At 59.4% G+C, this 23191-nt stretch overlaps 1 protein-coding gene across 8 annotated transcripts in view; it reads right to left on the bottom strand.

Annotated features, from left to right (window-relative positions):
- Positions 1–23191, bottom strand: part of PLEKHG5 (pleckstrin homology and RhoGEF domain containing G5) — a 43447-nt gene that overhangs the window by 6159 nt on the left and 14097 nt on the right. For 2 of the 8 annotated variants that reach the window (XM_045299008.1, XM_004705201.3), the window contains exons 1-15: positions 22506–22577; positions 6386–6515; positions 5512–5614; positions 4915–4975; positions 4479–4570; positions 3933–4069; positions 3513–3658; positions 2821–3030; positions 2533–2724; positions 1914–2009; positions 1338–1388; positions 1024–1173; positions 567–677; positions 264–413; positions 11–148 (exon numbers count right to left, since the gene is read on the bottom strand). In XM_045299008.1, coding sequence (XP_045154943.1) covers positions 11–148; positions 264–413; positions 567–677; positions 1024–1173; positions 1338–1388; positions 1914–2009; positions 2533–2724; positions 2821–3030; positions 3513–3658; positions 3933–4069; positions 4479–4570; positions 4915–4975; positions 5512–5614; positions 6386–6515; positions 22506–22529 — 1791 coding nt within the window. In that variant the 5' untranslated portion in view covers positions 22530–22577. The other 6 variants (XM_045299009.1, XM_045299007.1, XM_045299006.1 and 3 more) reach the window with 6 other exon arrangements.

The raw sequence follows: 23191 nt of genomic DNA, 5'->3' as shown, positions 1-23191 counted from the left end.
CGAGCGGCACCTTATCCACTTCGTCGTTGCTGCCTTCCACGACCTCATAGGCATCGATGCGGCTCACCACGGCTGCCAGCCGCTGCCGCTCCTGCCGCTGCCGCATGCACGCGTTCACGTGGTGGATGAAGCGCTCCACTGAGCTGATCTGGCGGCGGGAGACAGCGTTCAGGCTCGGGATTGGCAAGGGGTCCAGACCCAGGATTGGGAAGGAGTCCACGGTGGTCGGTGGAGCTGCGGGGCAGCCCACCCCCCAATGTTACCATGGTGACGATGGCTTCCTTGGCACGCGGTTCATCCGTCTTTCGCAGCAGGGACTTGAGCAGCAAAGGGTACTTGGTGAGTCGCTGGTGGGGCTTGGCCAGCATGTCGCTCAGCTTCAGCCGCTGGCACTGCTGGTGTTTCTCGGCCCACTGCAGTGAGGCATCAGGGGCGGGGCTCAGGTAGGCCCGCCCACCACCCAGCCCCAGCCCTGGGGCCCAGACCCCGCCCCTGCCAACCTCGGGCACATCTGCGGCCCAGGGGGCCAAATTGCCTCTCCCTACCACCCAGCCCGGCCCCTTCACCGTGACATAGGCGCGGAAAAGGTCGTTGTCCCGGAGCAGCCCCCGCATGTACTCCATGCAGCCCTCCTCCTCCATGCAGTAGCGGATGTAGGGCCTGAAGAGGGAGCCGAACTGGCCAGGGCGGAGTGGGGAGAACGAAAGTCACTGTTACTACGCGTCCCACAGGCCGGTTCTCACTGCGTCTTCGCGACCACCCCGCAGGTGGCAGGCTTATGAGCCCTGTTTCCGACCAGCGGAAACTGGCTCAGTGAAAGGCGTGCCCGCAGCCCGGTAGGTAGCAGTCGGCGGCCAGGGAGGGATCCCACGTGGGCGAGCAGCTCGCCAACCTGCCTTTGACCACTAATGGTCGTGCGGGCCCCCTGGCCACGGGGAGGTGTGCACAGATGGGAAAGGATGGGCGTCTTTTGGGCACGCAGCCCTGCCTCCGTGAGCCCGCCGGTGCCCCGCCGTGCCGTACCATCTTGAAGCCCTTGAGGAAGTCCCCGGGCTGCAGGAGTGCCCGCGTGCGCCGAGCCTTCTCCAACACCGGCGCCATCACGCTGCCCCACAGCCCGCGGTGCAGCCGCGCGATCTCGGGGATGTTGCTGAACAATCGCTCCGCCTCCACCTGTGCGCGGCAAGAGGTCCGCTTGGTCCGCCCCTCTGGCAGGCTGTGCATCTGGTAGGGGGACCCCTCTGGCCGGGCTCTTCCCAGCCTCTTGGTTTAGGAATGATCAGGCCCCGCCCCTCAGCCCCACCTTCACCAGGCCCCGCCCCCGGCCCACGCCGCACCTCACACAGCAGCCCCGACTCTTGCAGGTTCAGAAGGCAGCACAGGAACAGCTGTGAAGGCAGAAGACGCTTTGGTAGGAGGAGTACCCCCCCTACCCTGCCCCGCCCCATACCCCCTGTCCGAGGGACTTGCAGCAGCTATTTGGGTCCCAGTCCGAGAAGCTGGAGAAGGCTCCTGACCACAGGATCCCCGCCCCACTGACCCACCTGGGACCAACCTGCCCAGCCCCTCGACTCCATGGCATCTCTCCTTCATCTCTGCCCTAGCTCAGTGCTTCTTTCAACAGGTCTCCCTAGAATTGCCCGGCCCAGGCTGCTGCACCCCTCTGCCCAGTGCCCGCATCTGCACTCCTACTGTCTCAAGCTAGGGTGTGGGCTCCGAGCACCTGGCAGGAGCAGGTGTTCAGAGAGGTCAGCCCCACCCAGCCTGCTTGTGGAAACCCCTCCCAGTTGCCCGGCCTGTGGGAGACGGCTTCCTGGGGAGCAGCTCCTCTCCGACTTTCCTGCTCCCCTTTTGTGTTGTGTGGCACCTGCTCCTTCTGAAAAGGGCTGGGCCGGGACCCAGCCCACACTCACGTTGGTGATCACCCTCAGCTTCTTGATGTAGGAGGCCTCTGTGTGCAGGAGCTCCCACACCGCCTCCTGCTGGTGGCACTGCCTCCGTGTCAGCTTCTACAGGGAGCAAAGTGGGGGTCAGCCACGAGCCCCAGAGTGCCGGGCCGTGTGTGTGTGTGTGTGTGTGTGTGTGTGTGCAACATGTAACTCATTGACCAGGTGTGGATGACCAGGAAAGGTGAGCCCACCCTCCACAATTCAGTGGTTCTCAACCTTCCAAATGCCTCAACCCTTTCATACAGTTCCTTATGTTGTGGTGACCCCCAACCATAAAATTATTTTCATTGTTACTTCATCACTGTAATTTCGTGACTATTATAAATCAGGTGACCTCTGTGAAAGGGTCGTTCGACCCCCTATGGGGTCGCGACCCACAGGTTGAGAACTGCTGCTCCACATCATTCAAATCCTCAGCCAAGGCCTGCCTCAGCTGCTAAAATAGCCAAGTGACAGAGTGGACCTCTTGGGGCCTCAATGCCCCCAATAGAGCACCCCATCCGGTGGGATACTCCGTCACAGCCCTTGAGAGGCCCCATGAAGTGGGGGATGGGGAGGCTGCCAGGCCCAGGGCTGTGCCCACCTCATGCCCATCAATGAGTTCCCGCCAACTGTCCTCCAGCTTCAGGCAGGTGTCGTCCTCGTCCTCCTCCTCATCCTCGTCCTCCTCCTCCCATGAGTCGTGGTCGAATCGCAGTCGCCGGGGCAGCCGGGGCAGCCCAAAGAGGCTATAGGCCTGCAGCTTGCCTCCTAATTGCTCCATCTTGTCCACCTCCTGCAGGGTCAGAGTCAGGGTCCAGCACCGGGTCAGGGCTCAGTCAGCCCCTTGAGCAGCCAGCTCCCCTCGCCCAGGGCTCATGGGGCCACATACCCGACCAAAGGCACTGGCACTGGGGCCCGAGCTGAAGAAGCCACTGAAGCGGCTGGCGGCCCGGTTCTTCCAGCTCTCTCCACCGGTATTGCTTGGGCCACCGCTGCTGCCGCTGGGCAGGGAGCAGCTAGAGGGGGTGGCCGGCTCCTGCCCAGGGATGCTCACCTCCCCCAGGAACTCCAGCATGTTCTTGCGGCGTCGGCCAGGGGCCTGTCAAGGAATGGTGTGTCAAAGACAGCATGCCTTGGCCCCATAGTGAGCCCCTAGGAGCATAAGCCTGGGACACAGAAGGTCTCTGTACCCTCACCCTGGATGCCACCTCTTCTGGGACCCACCATGCTCTAGGGGCTGGAAGATCCACACACAGCTGCACCTGGACCACTGTCCCCCAGCCACCTGGCCACCAGCTTGTAGGGGTTGGGGAGAAACACAGAGATGCACTCACTAACCCAGCTCCCAAAGTGGGCCAGGGACACACACACAGCCCCCGACACACATGCACAAGGTCCCCCAAGTCTTCCAGCCACACACAGAGACTCCTTGGTCACCGGGAGACTCCTGGAGGCAGGACCCACCCTCTTGGACAGGTCTACACTCACAGTACATTCTCGCTACCATGAAGAGGAAATTATAGGCCAAGAGGGAGAAGGGAGCGCCTAGGGTGACTTCTCCTCAGACGCTTGCTCACCCACCAAGATGTCGAGGCTCTCCCGGCGGCTCTGAGGGTCTGCGCGCTCCAGGGTGGGGGCCCCGGCCCCAGCTGGCCGCAGGATCGGCAGACTCAGCGACTTGGAATCCTTCACTCCCTGCTCCACCTTGCCTTCATCTCCGGGCTTGGCTAGGTGGTGTTTGGGGATAAGGAGAGGTCCCTCAGGGCCTGGACCAGGTCCAGGTCCCAGGCTGGCTCTCCTGAGAATCCACTCAGTGCTCCGCCACCCTGCCCCTGCAGCACCACCCTGCCAGCATTGGTCACCCAGCCTGGCAGAGGGACACCTGTATGGTAATGAGCTGCTGAGGGCCCTGGACAATGGCCACCTGAGCCCAGAGAGAAGCTCCCATCCCTGGCCCAGCCAGGCCCCATCTCCTGCCCAGCCTGGGAGCCTGCCGCTCACCTTTGACCCGCAGGTAGTGTCCTCCAAACCTGTAGGCCTCAAAGGTGAGGGAGAGGGGTGTGTTGGACTGGTCCAGGTAGATGTCCACTTTGCCCAGTGTGATGCCCTTCCTTTCAAACACAGGCAGCAGTACCTCCCTGCACAGGAAGTGTGGACATGAGAGGTATGATTCCCCTGCAGCCAGGCTGCCCACCCGGTGGCATCTCCCTTCCTGTGGGGTGGGGTGGGAAGCCTTTGGAGTCACCCACAGGTACACACACAGGCCTCCCCACTGCTCCCAGAGGCACATGTACCTTCTCACACACATCGACACACATGCTCACGCCTTGACCTGGTCTGCCAGCAGGGGAGACACCACGGCCCACCTGCCCTGCCCAGCTCTGGGCCTCGCACACATGATTGGAACTCACAGGTGCACAGACCCATCACACCACACGGGTCTGCACACGGGTGTGGGGACTCACTCACGCACAGGTCACCACAGACAAAGCCAACCATGTGGAGACCTGGAGCGCCAGCCCTGCTTTCTGCGCCCCAAGGCCCTACCCCAGAGACTTCTTCTTCATGGCTGGTACAATCTCAGTCTCGATATCCACATTCAGGTCGAATTTCAGGGTGAAGCACTCCTTGCTTGGGTCCTGGGAGGACATACGTGTACTGGACTCTTCAGGGTCCCCCACTCATCCCACTCTGATACCCAGGTTCACCCCAGCCCCCTCCTGTGCGGAGATGCCCTAACAACCCCACCTGGCTGGGATAGGCAATACTGGGAGCAAGGAAGGGTGGGGAGTGGACCCCTGCCCTCATCCTGGAGTTTGGGGCAGAGACCCAGACTGGGGGGTGGGGGGAAGGACAGGGCCCGGGGCAGCAGGAGTGAGTGGTCTGGAAAAGCCCCACCCCCACAGCTCTGGGATAGGACAGGGCCTGGGGCAGCAGGAGTGGTCTGGAGAAATCCCACCCCCACACCCCAGGGGCCTCTTACATCTGTGTGTCTCCTCCTCGCCTTCTTCTTTGAGAGTCTTAGGCCTGTGCTCTTCCGGTCTCTGCAGGAAAGCCAGGGGCACAGAGGTGGGAGCATGGGCCCTCACCACAAGGGCTGCAAATGGGGGCTGATCTCAAATTACCCAGCAACTCAGGGGCCTTCAGGCAGGCCCAAGGAGCCCTGGTGGTGTAGTGGTTAGGTGTTGGGCTGCGATCAGCATGGTCCGCAGTTCAAAAGCAGCAGCAGCTCCCAGGAAGCAAGACTGGGCTTGCAACAGTTATCATCTCGGAAACCCAAAGGGGTTCCCTAGAGTGGCAGCAAGTTTGGGCATTTTGTTCAGGCCAGCGCTGGCCCAGTAGGCTGTGCGCCCTCTGGTGGACAACATGAGGGTCACATCCAGTGGGCCCTAGTCGTAGGATGGGATCTGATCTGAAGGCTGCCCAGGCCTGGGGGAGACAGGGAAGCAGCTCGGTGGGGTAGAGACATATGGTGAAGGGACCAGAGTACCTGGTCCACGAATCTCTGCTCTGAGACCCAGCTTGGGCTCCCACCCCTAGCCCCAGGTGATCTCCTCTGTCTACCTGCTTCCTCACCTACCCTTTGCCATCTGTGCAGCCTTCCTCCTCCTCCTCCAAGTCCGCCACGGGGCCTGTGCGTGGGGGGCAGGACCGGGTGGACACGTTCCGGGCCAGGACTGAACCTGAGGAGGAAAGAGTGTTGGGAGGCGTGGGGTTGTCCTTCTCCTCACTGTCCCCCCCGCCCAGCCCTTAGCCTTCTCCAGGGCCCACTGCCTCTCACTCCTTCGACCACTCCCCACCACAGTTCTAGGAGGAGCTCAGTCAAGGCTTAGCCTCTACCACCTGAGACCCCAAAAGGCACAAGGGACCTGATGACAAGTGACACTCCACTTCGATACAACTTCCACCTTGGCCTCGGTCTATCCATTTACAAACTGAGGATCGCTGAGTCCTACTGGGGATGGGGCCAAGGACCAAACCCCACGGTCGCCACTCCCTCACAGCAGCAAGCTCCCCCACCCTCCCAGGCTCTTGAGGAGAGGGAAGTCCCTTGTCCCTCTGCTGAATGTAGAAGGTCAGAAGGGGGGCTGCCATCCCACACAGACAGCTGGCAGTGGGCCAGGTTTCTCTTCAGCACAAGGGGATCTTGTTCCTTCTGCGCTCCTGACTGGCCACCACCACCTTGGCACCGCCTCAGCTCAGAGCATGTGCCCAGAAGTGGCCATGACTGGGCCTATCCCTTGCGTGGGCTCAGCAGAGTGGGGGACAGGGGCCCTTCCTCGTGTTGGAATGAGGGGGCAGCAGCCACATGGGCACAGTGCCCTGGTAGGGAAGCTTGCTCAGTGGAGTGATGAACAAAGGGTGGACCCAAAGAAACCGCGGTCTCCTCGGGTTTACATCTATCTTCTCTTTGAAGGCCCAGGGCTCTCAGGGAGATGGGCCCCCATGCTCACCTTGGGGCGGCAGGTCGAAGCGGACGTGCCCGTCGTAATGCATGGCGCTGTGGAACTTGCTGTCACAGGCTTCGCAGAGGTTGAGTGGCCCGCGGAGGTGCAGCTGCTGGCAGTCGGCGTGGTGGCATACCTGTGGTAGGCACACAGGACTCCTGATCACCTGTGGGGCTGCTCTTCACGGCCCACTCACCACTGCCCACAGGGTGCCTAACACCCATGAGTTCCTTGGCACCTACTCTCTGCCTGACCCCCTGACCCACCCCCGGGGGTGCTGAAGAAAGCAGTTTGGCTTTGAGGCCCCAACCTGCAGGGCGAGACTGGAAGCAAAAGCCAGGGGGGCCAGAAAAGGACATGGGCTGTCATCCGGTCCTGCCAGCTTGGGGTGCACTGGAACACCCCGAGCACCTTCCTGAAGACTCTCTGCCCTCAGGTCTGTGGGCAGCCTCAGCCCGTGGCCTCCTTTTGGGTCCCACAAAGGGACTAGGGAGGAGTCAAGCAAAGGTTCTGGGTCTGTGCTCTGGCCCCAGGGTGGTGGGGGTGGGGTGGGGGATGACATGCTCCTTACACACTGGGCTGGACTTTTGTCCAGCCTCTCCCCCACTCTCCTGGGGGTGGTGGTGTTCATACCCCCACCCCTGAAGCCCTCCCCCAAAGTCACTCCCTGACAGTTATTTTGTTTCCGATTCTCTTTGGGAACCAGAAGCCATCAGGAGAGGTGAGCTCAGCCACCCACCTGCTCCAGGGGGCATGGGGGCTGCCAATGAGCTAACTTCCTTCCACCTGCTGCTCCTCCCCCTTCAGTCTGTCCTCCCACCAGAATTCCAATATGCTGCTATTTATCCGTCTGAGAAAAGCCAGGCCGAGTCCTGGCCTGCCCCCACCCTCCATCTGTGCTGGTGTCGTTAGGTGCTGTGGGGGCCCTGGCTCACAGTGACCCCTGCAGAATGAAGCGACATGCTGCCCAACCGCTGCCACCACCCCAGGATCAGTCGTGGATGGTGTGATCCACAGTGTTTTCCCTGGCTGATTTTCATAAGATCACCAGGCCTTTCTTCCTGCTCTGCCTTAGTCTGCCAGGCCCACTGAAGCCTGTTCAGCACGCTAGCAATGTACAAGCCTCCATGACAGATGGGTGGTAACTTCACACAAAGTGCACTGGCCAGGAATCAAAACCAGGTCTCCTGCATGGAAAGGGAGGATTCTACCCCAACCACCACCACCCCCTCCAGCGATAGCTCCCTTTAAACCAAACGCCTTCAAGCAGGTCCCTATACTACTGCCTATTTCTCCCCTCCCATTTGCTCTATTTTCTTCCCCCCAATTTTTGGTGTGGAGATATTTACAACCTTCAGAAAGTACAGAATACCGCAACACCATCCACCTGCTCCCCCCCTCCGTCCGCCGGCTATGAACCCGTGGCCACATCGGCTTTGCCCCTCACTCTCTCTTTCCCTCTTCCTTCCCCTGGGAAGGAAATCCCAACTAAACCAGGGCATCCAGTCGATGCTAACCCATAGCAACCGTGTACAGGGTTCCTGAAGCTGTAACTCTTGATGGAAACAAATAGGCTCATTTTTTCCCTCCGAGAAGTCCATGGGTTTGAACCCTCCAGCCTGAGGTTAGCAGCCATAGCGCCACCACAGGCTCTCTGGAATCATGACACGCCCCCCTAACTATTTCAGCAAAGTCACTCTCTTAAAGGATCTCAGCGTAAGGACCCCACTCCCTAAATTTCATAACCATATAGGATGAGAAGCCCCTGAGCTGTTCAAACTGCTAAAGGACTCAATGGCTAACCAAAAGGTGGAAGTGACTTCCCTCCGAGAAATCAGCTCTTAAAACCCTGGGAGGCACGTGGAGGTCCTGTGAATTGCAGTTGTCGTTAACTGGTTGGGTTTACGTTGCTCAGTGTCATCGAGTTGATTCGGACTCATAGCAACCCTGTGTCCAACACACCGCCCGGTCTTGTGCCACCCTCAAACTGTGGCTGGTTGGAGTCCACGGTTGGGGCCACTGTCACTTCATGTGGTCAGGGTCTTCCACTTCTCAGCTGCCTCTCTCCTTTACCAAGCACGGTGTTCTTCTCCAGGGCCTGGTCTCCCCGGACAACACGTCCAAAGTACAGAGACAGTCTCACTCACCAGGCTCGATTCGCAGGAGCATTCTGGCTGTACCTCTTCTAAAACAGATGTTTGTTCTTCTGGCGGTCTGTGGTCCTTTCCAGATTCTTCACTGGCACTGCAGTTTAAATGGATCGATTCTTCTTCTGTCTTCCTTATTCAAGGTCCAACTTTCACAAGCCTAAGAGGCGACTACAAAGACCATGGCTTGGCTCAAAGTAGCATCTTTTGAGCTCTTGAGCGCTGCTTCCGTGAGCGTTGACTGCGGGTTGGTTTATAGCACTGGGTAATTCGTCTGAACATTCCTCCAGTCACCTATGTAGTGATCTTTGTAGATGTGTCTTCCTCCTGCAGGACCCAAGAAGCATCACGGGCGGCCCCTGGAGGCCCCTCTCTGTTCCTGGAAGAACGAGTTCTCAGGCTTTTTTTACCTGTTTCATGACATTGACATTCCTGAAGGGTCCAAGCCGGTGGTCAGGCAGAAAGTCCCTGAGTGTGGACCTGACCAGCGGTCATCAGACAGTCTCAGGCTAAGCATCTGAGCAGAGACAGTCCAGGGCAAACTTGAACTTCCAGGCTCCACTCAATAAAGCCCGGTATGTGGGACCCTGGGGTATGGCTGGCACCCACCAGAGCTGGCTGTGCCTTTTAAAGCATCTCTTCTTCTATCTCATCATTAACGTGTGGGGTGGTCACTGACCACATCCTGTTCCCTAACACCTCCTGCTCCAGGCCTCTTGTATCCACAAACCAGTCACGGCCGCAGTGATGGTAAACCCACCATCTCTCCCAGACCCTCTCCAGTTAGGGTTTTGCTTCCCCATCACTACAAGAAGCCTGTCTTCACCAGGTCACCCAGGGACCCCCATATGGCTAAGCCCACTGCTCTGTTGGAACCTGCTGGCTGGCTCAGTTGTCCGAGGTCACTCTCCTCTGAACAACCCCTTTCTTGGTTCTCAGGAGCCCTGTCTCCCCCGGTTCTCCTCCCTCCTCTCCAACTGCCCCGTCTGTCTCCATGGGGGCTTTGCGCCCACCTCTTCTTCCTCTTCTACCTACAGCCCGTGAGCAATCTCAACAGTTGAGGCACCATCTCCCTGCTGGGGTTCCCATGTTTAGAAAGCCCCAGCCAGTCCCCAGCCTCTGGCAAGTTTCTCTGCTGTTCACGTGGCATACTCTTGTAATGTGTCCACACGTGAGCTAGCTCCCTGCAACTCTCTCCATCTCAGTGGGCAGCAACTCCGTTCTTCTGTCAGCTAGGCCTCAGGGTCACCTTTAACCCTCTCTGTGACACCCCCATCCAGCCAGACGGGCAATTCTAGGGGCTCCACCCAACCCCTTCTAATCAGCCTGCCCTGTCCCTCACCCCAGCTCCACACCTCACACTTGGACTCCCTGCTTTTGCCTTTGTTTTGTCTCTCTGTCCCCTGTCCACAGCCTGTCCTCCATCAACAGCCAGAGTGGAGGTTCCCCAAACAGGAGTCACCTTCTCTCCTCGGCGTCCATGTGCTGGGCTGTTAACTGAAAGGTTAGGAGTTCAAAATACAACCAGAGGGACCTTGGAAGAAAGGCCTGGTGATCTGCTTCTGAAAAACCAGCCACTGACAACTCTTGACACACGTGCAGTCCCTGTGAGTCGGAGCTGGGTCCACGGCAACTGGTGGTAGATCTACTCAACACCCTGCCCCCACCCCCAATCCACTCACAAAGCTTCCCATCTTACTCAGAGCAAAAGCCAACCCCCACCCCCGGTGCTGGCACCTCTCAGCCTCCTGCCCGCTCTACTCTTCCCACTGGCCACACTCTACTCCACTCACCGCCTTCCTGGCCTATTTCTAACTCCCTCCTTCAGCCTTGGCATCCACTAATCCCTCTCCCCACAGGCTTTTCCCCCAGGGATGAAGAGCCCCCTTCCCTCTCTTCCTGCAGCTCTTTACTCAGATGTCACCTTCTCCTTCACTAGAAGTGCTGGGTCGGCAAGTGTGGGCTCCCGGAGGAGACACGATTCGGAGCAAGGAGGGTGAGAACACACAAGTGACGAATGGAATTGCCTTGACTGTGCATGCGAAACTACTGACTTGGTGCGTGTGTTCTGCTGCGTCTGTTTTCAACAAGGCGACGTTGTTAGCCACTCTCTCCCCTTTCAGCACCCCACATCCCCTTGTCCCTTCTGGCGTTCTTTTCTCCACAGAGCACCCAGCACCACGCTCCTGCGTCTGCTCTGTCAGCGCCCCCGCAAGGAGGAAGGCGGCCCACTCAATTCGGGTGAAACTAGTGGAAGCATGCGTACAGAGCCAGCGGTGAGGAGCTTCTGGCTGGAGGAAGGTCCCCCTGAGATTCTCAAGCTGATGAAGACTTGACCACTGGCCCAGAGGCTGGCAGTTGAAACCCACCCAGAGTGGCCTGGTGATCTGCTTCCAAAAGGTGGCAGCCTGGAAAACCCTATGGAGCAGACTTCTATGCCAACAGACATGGGCTCGCCATGCGTGGACAGGAGCTGACAGCCGGGGTGAGGACCGCAGAGAGAGTGGCTGAAGGGAGGCGGCCTGAAGAGTCTGGTCTTCGCTCTGATGTGGTTGCCAAGAGCCCTGGTGGTTATGTTTTCCACAAGGTCAGCAGTTCAAAACCACCAGCTGCTCTGCGGGAGACAGACAGGGCTTTCCACCCTCCCTTCCAGGAGCTGCAGTCCTGGAAACTCACAGGGGCAGTTCTACCCTGACCTATAGGGTCGCTGTAAGTGGGCATCAACTTGATGGCAGTGCGATTGGTTTGGTTGCCAAGTGCCCAGACCTGCACTGAGGGCTTTACAAGTACCATGCTAGGAGGTAGGGGTTATGACTGCTTCCTTTCACAAAGGAGGGAAGAGACTTGTCTAAGACCACATAGCCAGACAAGCCAGGAGTCAAATCCAACACTCGTAATGTCAGACTCCAGAGCTGTAAGCAGGGGAGCACCAGCTCGTGGGCATCGGGAAGGGTATGGAGCCAGCAGGAAATCCGTCACCATTCCATACTTGCCCTTTGGGGCTCCTGTTAGGCCTCCACAACTCCAGCGGAATGAAACGGCAGTCAGAGGTGGGGGTCAGCCGCTCAGGGGTCACCTGCAGGCCCATTTGTTTGGGGAGCTGACTTCTATGGCGCTGGGCCGTGGGCAAGCAGCTGTGGATCCTGCCACCCAGATTCCTGACAGCGACTGTAGCGTCAGGCGTCTGTCCCCTACTTTCCACCCTCCCCTGCCTCTCATGCGCGGGTTCTCAACTGTGTCCCCGAAGCTGAGGTCAGGGCATGGAGCTACCCTGGCCAGAACAACTGTTTATATCCTCGCTTATTCTATGAGGTTTCTGCTGCTAAAAAAAATAAATAAATAACATAGTGGAACTGCACCGCCTTGGACCAAGGCTTGGCCCCCTCCCTGAGCATCCCCAGGGCACTAAGTGGAGGGTTGGCTCTACAAATTCTGGGCCCGCAGCTGCCACCATCTCCTCTTAGAAGTAATGTGGGGATGGGCTGGCTCCCTGGTGGCCCTTCTTCCCAGGGTCCTTCACTCAGCCAGTTTGCCGGGTCCAGGGTTATCACTCCCTCTCTGGTCTCTGCATATGCCCTGTCAGCCTGGGTTTGCCAGCACCCAGGTTGGCCCTAGGCCATGGGGCTGCAGGAGCCCTGTGAGGGCACAGGGTGGCTGAGGTGGGTCTCTAGCGCCCTCCCAGCCCAAGTCCTCGGTTCGTATCAGAGTCTCATCTTCAAACAAATCCAATGATGTAGACTATCAGTTTTACACAAGGATCCACTTCCAGCAGGTTCCATATTTAAGAGCAATCTATTGAGAGCCACTGTGACGGTTAACGCCAGATGTCAGCTAGGCGATGAATCTCAGAGTGATGTAATCACTTTCCACGCAGTGAGCGGATATGCTCAGCTACTCCATGGAAAGTCAGCCTCCAGACTATAAATGGATGTTGTGGAAAAGCTCGCTGCATCCAGCACCTGACTTCCGGATCTGGGGATGTCCGCCTCCAGCGTCCATCTGCTGCCCTACAGACTTGGGACTTGCCTGCCTGGATTGTGTAAGCCGTTTCCTTGAAGCAAATCTCTTTCTCTATGAAAAGGGGGCTTCGGAAGTGGCTAGAAAAATCCCATTACCTTGTCATTTCATTTTTGCTCCAACTTTGTGAAGCCCCCTGGTATGTACATCTCACCGGGTTTGTGCTTCTAAAGATCCCAGGCCAAGACACCTACTGTGTGCTCATCCCCTGGGAGGCAATAGGCTCCCTTGAGAGACTCTGGGAGATAAACTTGCCTGTACTCAGATGGGCCTTGGTGGAACCAACCATCAAAATAATCACCGAGCTGGCAGCCAGCCTGCGTGACTGACCTCACCTGCCTCTATCCTCCCAGCAGTCCCTGGCACAGAGGGCAAGGTGAGATGCAGGCCCAGATGCTTCCAGATAAACGGAGCATGAGGTTCCAGTAACGCCTTGGGAGAGCCACCAATCCTCTGGGAGGTGGACATTGGGCAGGCAGAGCCCCTTTGTCCCACCTCTCCTGATACCTCTATCCCTCACAGCTCCCTTCAGGGGTAAAAGGCCTCCCAAGTCCTGAGGCAGGACAGTCCCTTCTCAAAGTCAGACTCCTGGCCCCCCTCTCAGACCCTTGAGCCTACCCCCACTCCTGCTTCCCTGCCATACCTTCAGGGGGGGGGGGGGGGAAGCACACAGGGACAGGGTCCAAATTCTCAAGGTTCCCCACAGAGAAGGAGTCTAGTGGATGGGAGAAGTTAAGAGACACTAAGATAGGGTATGGACTCAACTTTATAAACGAGGGCGGGGAGCCCTTGGGGGACATGGTCAAGCCTCCGCCCCCATGGAGGTAGATGGTGGGCCTGCAAGCACTCTTGCCCCCTCACACACAGGCTCAGCCACAGCCAGGGGGGAAACTGGCCTAAGTCTGGTGGTGGGGGTGTGGGCAGGCCTAGGGCAGAGGAAAGAGCAGGAGGGGTGGTCCTGGAGCAGAATGGGGACCCACAGGTGTGTGCGGAGGAAACCCCAGACACAACAGGCCCAGGGTTGGGGCCCGCAGGCCTGGCCCCCACCAACCCAAGGGGAAGCAGAAGCCTCAGGGGTCCAGACCCCACTCTCCAATGTACAGCCCTGGTGGGAGTAATCAGTGCCCTGGCCCCCACCCCCTGGAGACCTCCCGGATGCGGAGCCGCCCGCCCCTACTCCCCCACCGGCCAGGCTCCCATACTCGGAGGCTGAGGGCGGAGATCCTGCACTGCCACGCCCCTCGTACCTGGCCTTCACCTTCAAGGGTTCGACCCAGGGCCCAGGAAGGCAGGGAGTCGCGGGAGGGCAGCCTCGGACCCGGCCGGGAGGCCGCTCTGCGCGCTGAGACGCCAGGGCCAGTCCCCATGGCGGCCAGAGGAAGCTGCGGTCTGCGCCGCCCGCCGGACAAAGCGTGGAGCCCCGCTTCCTGCCATTGTGCGGCCGCGCCCGCCCCGGCGGAGCCCAGGGACCCAGGGGGGGCGTCCTGCGGGGACACGCCCCCGCGCCCGGGCCGGGGGTCTGGGACGTCCGACTAAAGGTCCCACTCCAAACACTTAGGTCCAGATCATAGAGGACCCCTGGGAACCCGCTTCCTCTCTCAGGGAGCTCCCAGACTGTTGGAGTGGGGGTGGGGTCAGTGGGTTGACAGAAGGGGGGAGGAGCAGGCCGCAGGATGGGGCGTGGGGCGGAGGAAGAGGAGCAGGCTGGTAACATACCCCATCACCCCAGTCCTGGGCTCCCAATTCCCCTACCACCGCCTGGATACCCAACAGTCCAGGCAGAGGAACCAGTGGGGTCCCGGTTAGGGGGGGTGACCACTGACTCGGTGTCGGGGCCAGAGGGCGTGGAGGGGGCAGTCCTCTGAGAACCCAGAGGGGCTGGCTGAGGTGGGGTTGGGTGAGGGGCGTCTGCAACATCCCACAGCCCCTGCGGCTCCCGGCTCAGTCCACGTGGGACCTTCCTGCACCCCACAGCTAGGGGGTGCTCCACCCAGCCCCAGAGGACTTGTCAACCCGGTTTAGGGGTGGGGTGCAGTGCTGGGGACCCCACCGTCAGCATGTTTTATGTTCTTTGGAGGAAGGCGGTGGGTGGTGGTGGCAGGCAGTCCCTAGTATCTCCCTCTTTGCTTGGGGAGAAGGGACATAAAGTAAGCCCCATGCAGTACTGAGCCCCAGGCTTCTGACTGGGAATCAGGAATGACCTCTTTGGGATTTTCCTAGGCATGCACAGGGGTGGGGGGCACCCTGTCACTCACACACCCGCCCATCCCTTCGGCAGACTAGAGGGTCTCTGAAGGTGGCTGCAGGAAGTGGACAAAGACTGGAGTCACCCACTAGCCACAGAGCGGCAGTCCAATTTTTTGTAAACTAACACCTAGATCAGGGGACACACACACACACACACATACACACACACACACACCAGGTAAAACTCTCCTGGACCTTCCCATCTGGCTTAAAATCAACCTCCCAACAGAGCTGCCTCTGACCCCACCTCCTGGCCAGTCTCATGAAGTGGCCCACCAGGAGGGCAGGGCCTGCCACACACCAAGCTCAGAGTACCTCCCGAGTCTTTGGTCTGCACTCTCTCTTCCTGGGCCCATGGCAGTGGCCAGATAGCTGTCACCAGGCCCCAGTGAAATGCCCCATCCTCAAGAAGGACTTCCCTCTCTCCCCCAATTAAAATAGCCCTTCACCCTCCCACTCTCAATCCCTTTAAATGAGATTCTTTTCTTCTTAGAAGTTTTACGACCTCATGTCAGGCGCTCTATTTGCTCACTACTTAGTCACCAGCCCTGTCTGCTAGAATGTCCTCCCCAGAGGGCAGGCGCCTTGTCTGTCTGTCCGGCTCATGAGGTACCGTAGGCGACACTCAGATCTGAGCTGGCAGCCAGTAGGTGCTCAATGAGTGAATGAGTGCAGGCTGAGGAGGAGTCTGAATGTCCCTCCTTGCAGCCAAGGATCAACACAGCCCTCCCACAATGACCTTGGGGCCTGCTGGCCTGGGCAGGTCAGTTTCCATCTTAAATCCTGGTGGTCCTGCACTGGCCCCCTGACAGCCACCTTCTACTGGGCATTCCCCAGGGCCAGGCCTGCCTCAGAAGCAGCAAGTCCCAGCCTTCTAAAAGACCCCCTGGAGGGAGATACAAATCTCCATTGAGCACAAAGAAACTGAGGCAGAGAGGACAGCTCAGGTGACTTACCCCAAAGCCACTTTTGGGGACAGAAGAAACAGAGGTCTGGGCTTTTAACCTCCTGTGCCATCAAGCGGGAGGGCACATGAACACTGACTAACTGATGGTTTGGGCAGCAAGACTTTTCGGACTCTTGGGGCCAGGGCAGAGCCATAAGCTAGCTTGAAGGGGACCCCTGCTGGCCTGGGTCACCAGGTTGCATCAAATGGAGACCACCAGGTGGGGCCATGGCAGGTCACCAGAGGTCCTCAGGGCACAATGAGTCAGGCTGCTCTAAGGCAGGAGCCAAGTCAGGCCAAGGAAGAAGCTGTTCCTGAGCCCTCCGTGGAAAGGCTTCCTGCATCTGCCGGCAGGATCCCGGCTTCCTGGTCCAATCTATGTACTGTAAGGAGCTGAATGAGCTCAGGCGCAGGCCCAAACGGTCCCATCCCCTGATTCCCCAGGGAAGGGCCCCTCCCCAGCCCAGCCTCAGCTCGGGGCCTGTGAGTCAGGGCCAGCTTGTTGAAACTGATACCCAGAAACCAGATGCTGGAGTGGATGAATAATGGAGTCGCCAAGGCGCAGTACCCCCTCCCAACAGCACCATCTTCCCAGCTCCACAGCAGAGGCCTGTGGGCATCCCCTCCCCTACAGGGGTTGGGCTGAGGGGAGAATGGAGCTCCCTATCCTGGAGGGGCCACAGGTTGTGTGTGGGGGTGGGGGTGGGAAAGCAAGGTCTGGGACTGGCTCTGTGCTCGGCCTAAAGCAGACTGGCCTGGAATCCGCAGTGAGGCTCCCTGGCTGGAAGGACAGCCCTGCCCAGGGGCTCCCCACCCAGACTAAGCTCCCAGAGAACCTTCAGGCCCAAAGCCCCACCCAGCACCTTTGAGATCCAGAGCGGAGGCTGCGTGTGGGGGCAGGTCAGCCAGGGCGGTGCCAGCTCTACCAGGCTGCTCCAGCTGCACCCTCTCTCCAGAGGCATGGCTGACCTAGGGAGGGGCCACATGCCCACCCAGCTCCTCCTGACCTCACCCTCAGTCCCAAGAACGCCTACCAAAAAGCCGGGTCTGCCCTGAGGCTCTGCCTGTGCCTGATAGCGGGCAGGGACACAGGGATCCTCTCCTCAAGACCTGGCTTAGCACCAAGACTACAGAAGCCTTAAGCTCCCTTCTTGCCAAAGGCCCCTGCCTCCACAGGGTAAACGGATGCAAAAGGCGCTAGAGAGAGGCGAGAGCCTGGGGTTTGTGACCCACCTGCCATACCCCAGGCAGCCTTCCTGTACCCAGGCTGCCAGCACGACCTCCTGGCACCTCACTGACCCCCGCTGTCACAAGGAAGACCCCTTGCCAGGGAGTGGGTCTCTGTCTGGCCTGCAGAAGAGCTGGTTCTGGGCCCACCTCACCGCTGCCCTTTCAGCTACGACTCCATCTTCCCGTGTGTGCGGAGGGCAGCAGCCTGGCACTTCCCATCTAGGGATGGGTCTACAGCAAGCGTGGACCCCAGCCACAGAGCCAGGACATAGCAAACGGCCCACGGCGTCCCCAAACCCGAGGAAGGTTCCTGGGGCCTCATGTCCCCATCTTGCACCACGGCAAATCCAGGCTTCTCTTAGTGGCTTCCCTTTTCTCCATGCCCCCACCCCCTCTCCCTCCAGGAGTGGGTGCCCGGTTCAGCCCAGACTGCCCGAGGCGTAGACTCTGGCGCCGCCTGCCGGCTCTTGGGAGAACTGGCCACCTCGAACCGACTCGGCGCAGCCAGACGCGGCGGGGTGGGCGGGGTCTACCGGTCGCCCCGCCCACACTCCCCCCGCCCCCCCCCCGCAACCCCGGAATAAGCCCCTCTAGAAACCAGCGCCCCGCCACCAGCCTCCCTCAGGGGCACAGCTCCCCGGGCTCCTGACGACATTTCTCGGCGCCAAGCCCACTCTGAAGTCCCTGAGGCCGAAGCTGGCGCTGGCGCCCATCCCACTGGGGAGGAAATGGAGGTAGAGCCAGGGCGCCCACTGATGACCGCCCGAAGGCCCCGGGCGGCGTCCATGGGGCCTTCAACGTTGGAGTCTGCCTATGAAGCCAGGGGGTGTCCTGACACCCAGACTCCTGCCTGGGACCCACCCAGCGATCCCCCATGACTCACCTCAGGGCGTCGGTTTCTCTCAGCCAAGGCAGCCGGAGTCCCGAGGGGCACGGGATCGCAGGGGACCGGAGCCCCGGGAGGGCGCAGGAGCTTCTGAACCGGCTGCGGGCACGGGCATAGGGAACTACCGTAGGCGCGGCGCTGCCGTTCGCCGGCCGCGAGGGAGCACTGGAATCCCGGGAAGCGCCCGGCGTCGGCCCTGCGGCCCGGGAGGTGGGGGTGGGGGTGTGGCGGAGCGTCCGGGCGAGCTTAGAGCTAATTACGGTCCAGCTGCAGGCGTGGGGGTGCCGCTGCCCCCTGGGGGGCCTGCCCTCGCAGATCTCTGGGAAGTTCAAGATCCTTACTTATTAACCTGGCTTGACGACGGTAGCACGCCCCTTCCCCAAGAGAGTCCCAGACAGGAACTGCCCTGACTTACAAGAGCAGCCCCCTGGCCACGTTGGTTCCCTTGCACACACCTGAATGCTGGCTGTGACGCCCTCCCCCAAAACGTGCCCGCCTTTCTCTGCACCCCTCTCTTGTATCACCCCCTCCTCATGCCTGACGTAACCCATACAGGGGGGCCATTCTACCCTGTGATAGTTCCTGTTTCTCTCCTGGCATTCTCCTGGAGTTTAAAATCACACTGCACTGCAGATGAGCCCGTGGGGAGCACATAGAGGGCACCCCTCACTGCAAGCACCCCTGTTGTTACGTGCCCTGGAGTTTGGTTCCAACTCATAGCCACCCTGTGTACAATAGAAGGAAACCCTGCCTACTCCTGTGACATCCTCAGGACCGTTGCTAGGTCTGAACCTACAAACACAACTACCCCTCCCCTAATTGTCCTCAATGTCTGTCGCCACCCGGGCTGGTGAGCACAGTGGGTGTGGCTCAGCTATAGCCCAGCATTATCCACCCGGGAGCTTCGGGGCCCAGACAGTGTCTATGCCGCTTACCCTCTGACCATCACCAGGCCAGCACAGGGTGGGCCACCTTGGCCACATCTCCTATGGTGGCCTCTCTGTCCCTGCCCTCTGGACCGTGTCCCTAGACCTTTACCCATATTCCCCAAATTCTCAGTCAAGGCCCGAAGTCCCCCTTGCCTGGCTTCCATGGTCCTGCCCCTTCCTCTACCCACTTACAAATCTGTCTATACCAGACCAGCAGCAAAAACGGACTGACTGGTCACCACCAGCAGGCCCTAAAACCTGGCAGTGCCCCAATCCTGACTACCCCAAGGACTCCCAAATCCTACCCCAAGGCAGTGCCCAGGAGACTAGGTGACTGCCTTCCCCCACATGCCCAATATCCTGCCCATTCTTTCTTCACTGGTCTCTCATCTACCCACCTTCATGTGCCAGTGTTCCCACCTCCCCCATCTCCATCATGGCTACACCCTGAGTGTGAGTACCCGCGCGCACTCGCGCGCATACACACACGTGCACACATAACATCTCATTCCGGCCACCTCATGGCCCATCATTATGCTGGAAGGGAACTGGGAGGTCATCAGCTCCTCCAGCCTCCACTCCAGCAACAAACCTATCCAATCACCCTACACTGGGATGAGCCATTGCTAACTCAACCCTATTCTAATTCACCACCCTTCGTTTCCACCAGCGCTGCTGGGAGCCATGCACTAAAACTGCACCTGCCCCCTCAGTGGGGCAGCGGTTATGCGTTGGGCTGCTCCACTGCAGAAGATGAGGCTTTCTACTCCTGAAACCGCCCCTCCCTTCCTCCCTAGCTCTCGGCAACAGGAGGCTAGGAGGTCAGCCAGACCCAGTGAGGATGAGTGTCCCCACCTTGCTTTGACCATGCATTTACCCTCCCTGCCACAACGTCCTCATCTCCAATCGGAGCTGGACACCGTCTGTATGTACAGGGGAGGGACCTGCTGTGAATGGTGGGTGCCAGAATCATGTGTTTTCTTCCAGAAAGATCCCACGTCTGCAGTGTCCCCCAATTCTTTGGTCCCTCAGAGTGGTCCAATTGCCTGCCCCTCCTCATGCCCCTTTGTGCCCTCAGAGGCTCTGAGCAGCCCCACCAAAGCACATGCTGGAGGGGTCCAGCAGGGAGTAGGGAGTGTTGACACTGCCCAGCTCCAGGGGTGACTTCCAAGCACAATCAGGGGAGCCCAGCATGTTGCCACCCTGCCTCAGTCTCACCTGCCCTGGGTCAGAGAGTAGGCCCCCCCTGAGCAGGAACAGGACAGGTCTGTGGGGTTTGATAAATACATGTCTGGGTGGGTGGGGTTGGGTGGGGTCCGGGATGGAGCTAGGATGTCTCCGATCTCTGGGCAAGCACATCCCAAACCTGATGGGTTTCTCAACCCCCTTCAATTCAACGTATCTCAATCTGTGGGTCGCAACCCCTTTGGGGCTGAGCTCTGCTTGTCATGTTGGGTGACATGGTGAGTTTCCTTACTTCCCCGAGCCTCGGTTTCCTTGCATGCGATGCAGGAATAGTACTAACACTCCCACCCACCCCCTTCCTGTGAGGTGAGTGTGATGCCCACCAGGCACAGGCACACATCTGGTCAGTCGGTGGTACTGGTTGTCAGCCTCGGCAATAATGATCTTCCTCATCAAACCTGAACATCATTGACCTCTTTCCCCTCCTGCTCCAACCTGGCTCACCTGCTCGGCAAGACCTGCCTGGCAAGACCTGCCCATACTCCCTTCTTTCTCCCCTGCGGTTTTTGTTTAGGGGACCCCCTTCTGGAGTACCTTTGCCTTTCACGCTGCCTACCCACGGTTTCATGTCCATCGTGGTCACCTCCCCCAGGGTGTCCTCCTGGACTAGTCTCCTGCCTCGGATCACTCAGGCATCCCTGTCCCCATACGGAGCCTATGCTGTCTGTTCCAGTGGTGACAGGGCCTGGGCTCTTTCCCTGCAGTGTGGGTCACTGCTGATCCCAATGCGAGCTGAGTTTGGGACAGATCACGGAGGGGTAGAGAAGGCAGGATGTGGCTGGTTAGGTCTACTTGGGCAGCTTTGCCCACCCATGTCCCTCAGCAGCTTGGTGGCTCCCCAGAGGGGCTGCAGCAACTTGATATGGCCCCTCTGGCTACTACCCCCTCTGGCTACTACCCCCTCAGGTCAGAGGGAGGCCCCAGGGCTCAGCAGGCCCCTGGCGGTATGTATGAAGGGGAAGCTGGGGCAGCTTGTTGCCAGGCGCCCCCATAAAGGGGGTGGGGGGGACAGGCAGTTGGCCAACACCAGGTCCCAATGCCAGGCACCATTCGCACCAGCAGATTGCCTCTGACATCACAGCCACCCCCTTACCCGGTGGCCACGGCAACTGGAGATCGCCCCCTCCTCTCCCCACCCCCACATCAATCCTCCATGTGCCAGCGTCCTCCTGTGCAGTGACTGTGAGGGGCCGGAGGCAGGGGAGGAGTGTGAAGGACTTGAGGTGGGAGGGTGGCATTTTTAACTTCCTGCAGCTGGCAGAGCTGAGCTGCATGGTGGTTAGGAACGCAGGCTCTGGCATTAGACAGAGCCTGTCCTGGGTTCAAATCCCAGCGCTTCACATTCCTAGATTATCTTCGGGCAAACCACTTCAGTTTTCAGAGCCTATTTCCCAATAGATAAGTGGGAACAATAGCTAACAGGAGGACCTCAGCAGGCCAGAGGGAGGAATGCGGGGGGTGGGGAGGGCAGGGGGGGTGACATAGTCTGATAGTCCGAGGTACAGTTACTACTATTGCCACCGAAACTTGTGCTGCAATGGACCAAATCCGGCCTTGGTCTCTCATGAGCTGGGGGACCTCGGCCAACTCATACACCTCTCAGAACCTTGGAAGTCTCTGAGTGGCACAAACGGTAAAGCGCCCAACCCCTAACCGAAACGTGGGCAGTTCAAACCCGACACACTCGAAAGAAAGACCTGGTGATCCGCAGCTCAAATTTCACAACCCGTGGGGCAATTCTACTGTCTATGTGGGGTGACCATTCATTGGAACAGACCCGGCAGAACCCTCTCCAAACCTTGAGACCCTCATCTGGGAAAGCGATGGCCTCTTCCACAGTACCTACCGGGTGCACGAGGTCAAGAACACACGTGTGTGGCTCGAAGCCTGGCTCAGAACCGGCCACGTGACCCTTCTCTTGCCTCCTCTCTCCGGACTTCCATTCATTCCGTCCTACTCTGAGCTCCCAAGCCAGGCGGTCCAGGCCCAGATGATCCTTTCTTTCAACCCCTTCACCAGCCCTAGGACATCTCCTAAGATGTCCGAATGTCCTAAACCCAGGCCCAGGATGGAAGAGCAGCCTGTGCCAGCCAGGGACTGGATAGTAACCTGGGGGAAGTCACTTCCCCTTGTCGGGCCTCAGCTTCCTCCTCCAAGACACAGGATGCAGCTCCTGTCATCTCAGAACTGCTGCCAGGGCTCCTGTGCAGGGAAGGGCTTTGGGGTACCTCCGTTCTCCCCACCCTCACCCAAGCGCTCCCCATCTGTGGTCCCTGAGCCAGGGCAGCCCTTCTGTATCCTAAACCAGGCACCGTGGGCCCTCCTCTCCCCTGAACACAGAGGACTCTGTGGCTGTGCCAGCCACACCCTCACCAGGGCCCTGTGGGTATCTATCTGTTGCAGAGAGCCAGCCCCAGGGAGAGGGGGGTTAGAGCCCTTCCCCTGGATGCCCAGCCCCCAGGCTCTGCAGCCTCCCTACCTTGGCTGCCCGCCCCTTGTCCATGCAGTCGGGGTTCTGACAGCACAGCCCCTTTTCCTTGGCCGGGCTCCGGTCGTCTGTAGAGAGGACAGAGGTCGTCAGTCGGGCAGAGATGAGGGGTGGTGTGCCCAGGTGCCCCTGGGCCCCTGTGGCCTGCCAAGCAGAGTCTGGGTGGGGCGCTTTCCTCAATCTGCCCTGCAAAGGAGGTCAGTGTCCTTTTCTCTTCTAAATGCCAACTTATCGGCAGGGGGATCTGTGTGCAGAGCCCTTTCTTGCTGCAGTTCCCCAGGGAAATTATCCAGATTCCATGGGGAGAAAATGTCTTTGGAAATAAGGTATTCTGGAGGGGAGGGAGGCTCAGTGCCCCTGTGGGGTGGGGGGAGACCCCTGCCGGGGGCTTCTGCAGAGATGTGGGGTTAAAGAAAGGAACCTGTGGGGTTCAGGATACCATCCTAATCCTGCCTGCATCATCAGCCCTGCCCCTCCCCCTTGCCAGCGGCAGACCCCCTCCTGGGGGTGCCCCCTCTTCCTCTGCTGTCCATCGCGGACCAGAGTGTGCCCCCTCTGTGGCTGCCTCTTGCCAGAGGCTAGGGTGCAACAGTCAAGGGCAGGGAAGGAAGCAAAGAGGCGCCGGCCCAGCCGAGCGGCACGCAGGGCGGACAGTGGGCTGCAGAAGCGCGCCCCAA

The sequence above is a fragment of the Echinops telfairi genome, unplaced genomic scaffold (genome assembly GCF_000313985.2).
Source record: "Echinops telfairi isolate 266 unplaced genomic scaffold, ASM31398v2 ScPeMD7_7457;HRSCAF=8495, whole genome shotgun sequence".
Taxonomy (NCBI): domain Eukaryota; kingdom Metazoa; phylum Chordata; class Mammalia; order Afrosoricida; family Tenrecidae; genus Echinops; species Echinops telfairi.
The sequence above is the reverse complement of the archived record's forward strand: the minus strand, read 5'-3'. Positions and strand labels throughout refer to the sequence as shown.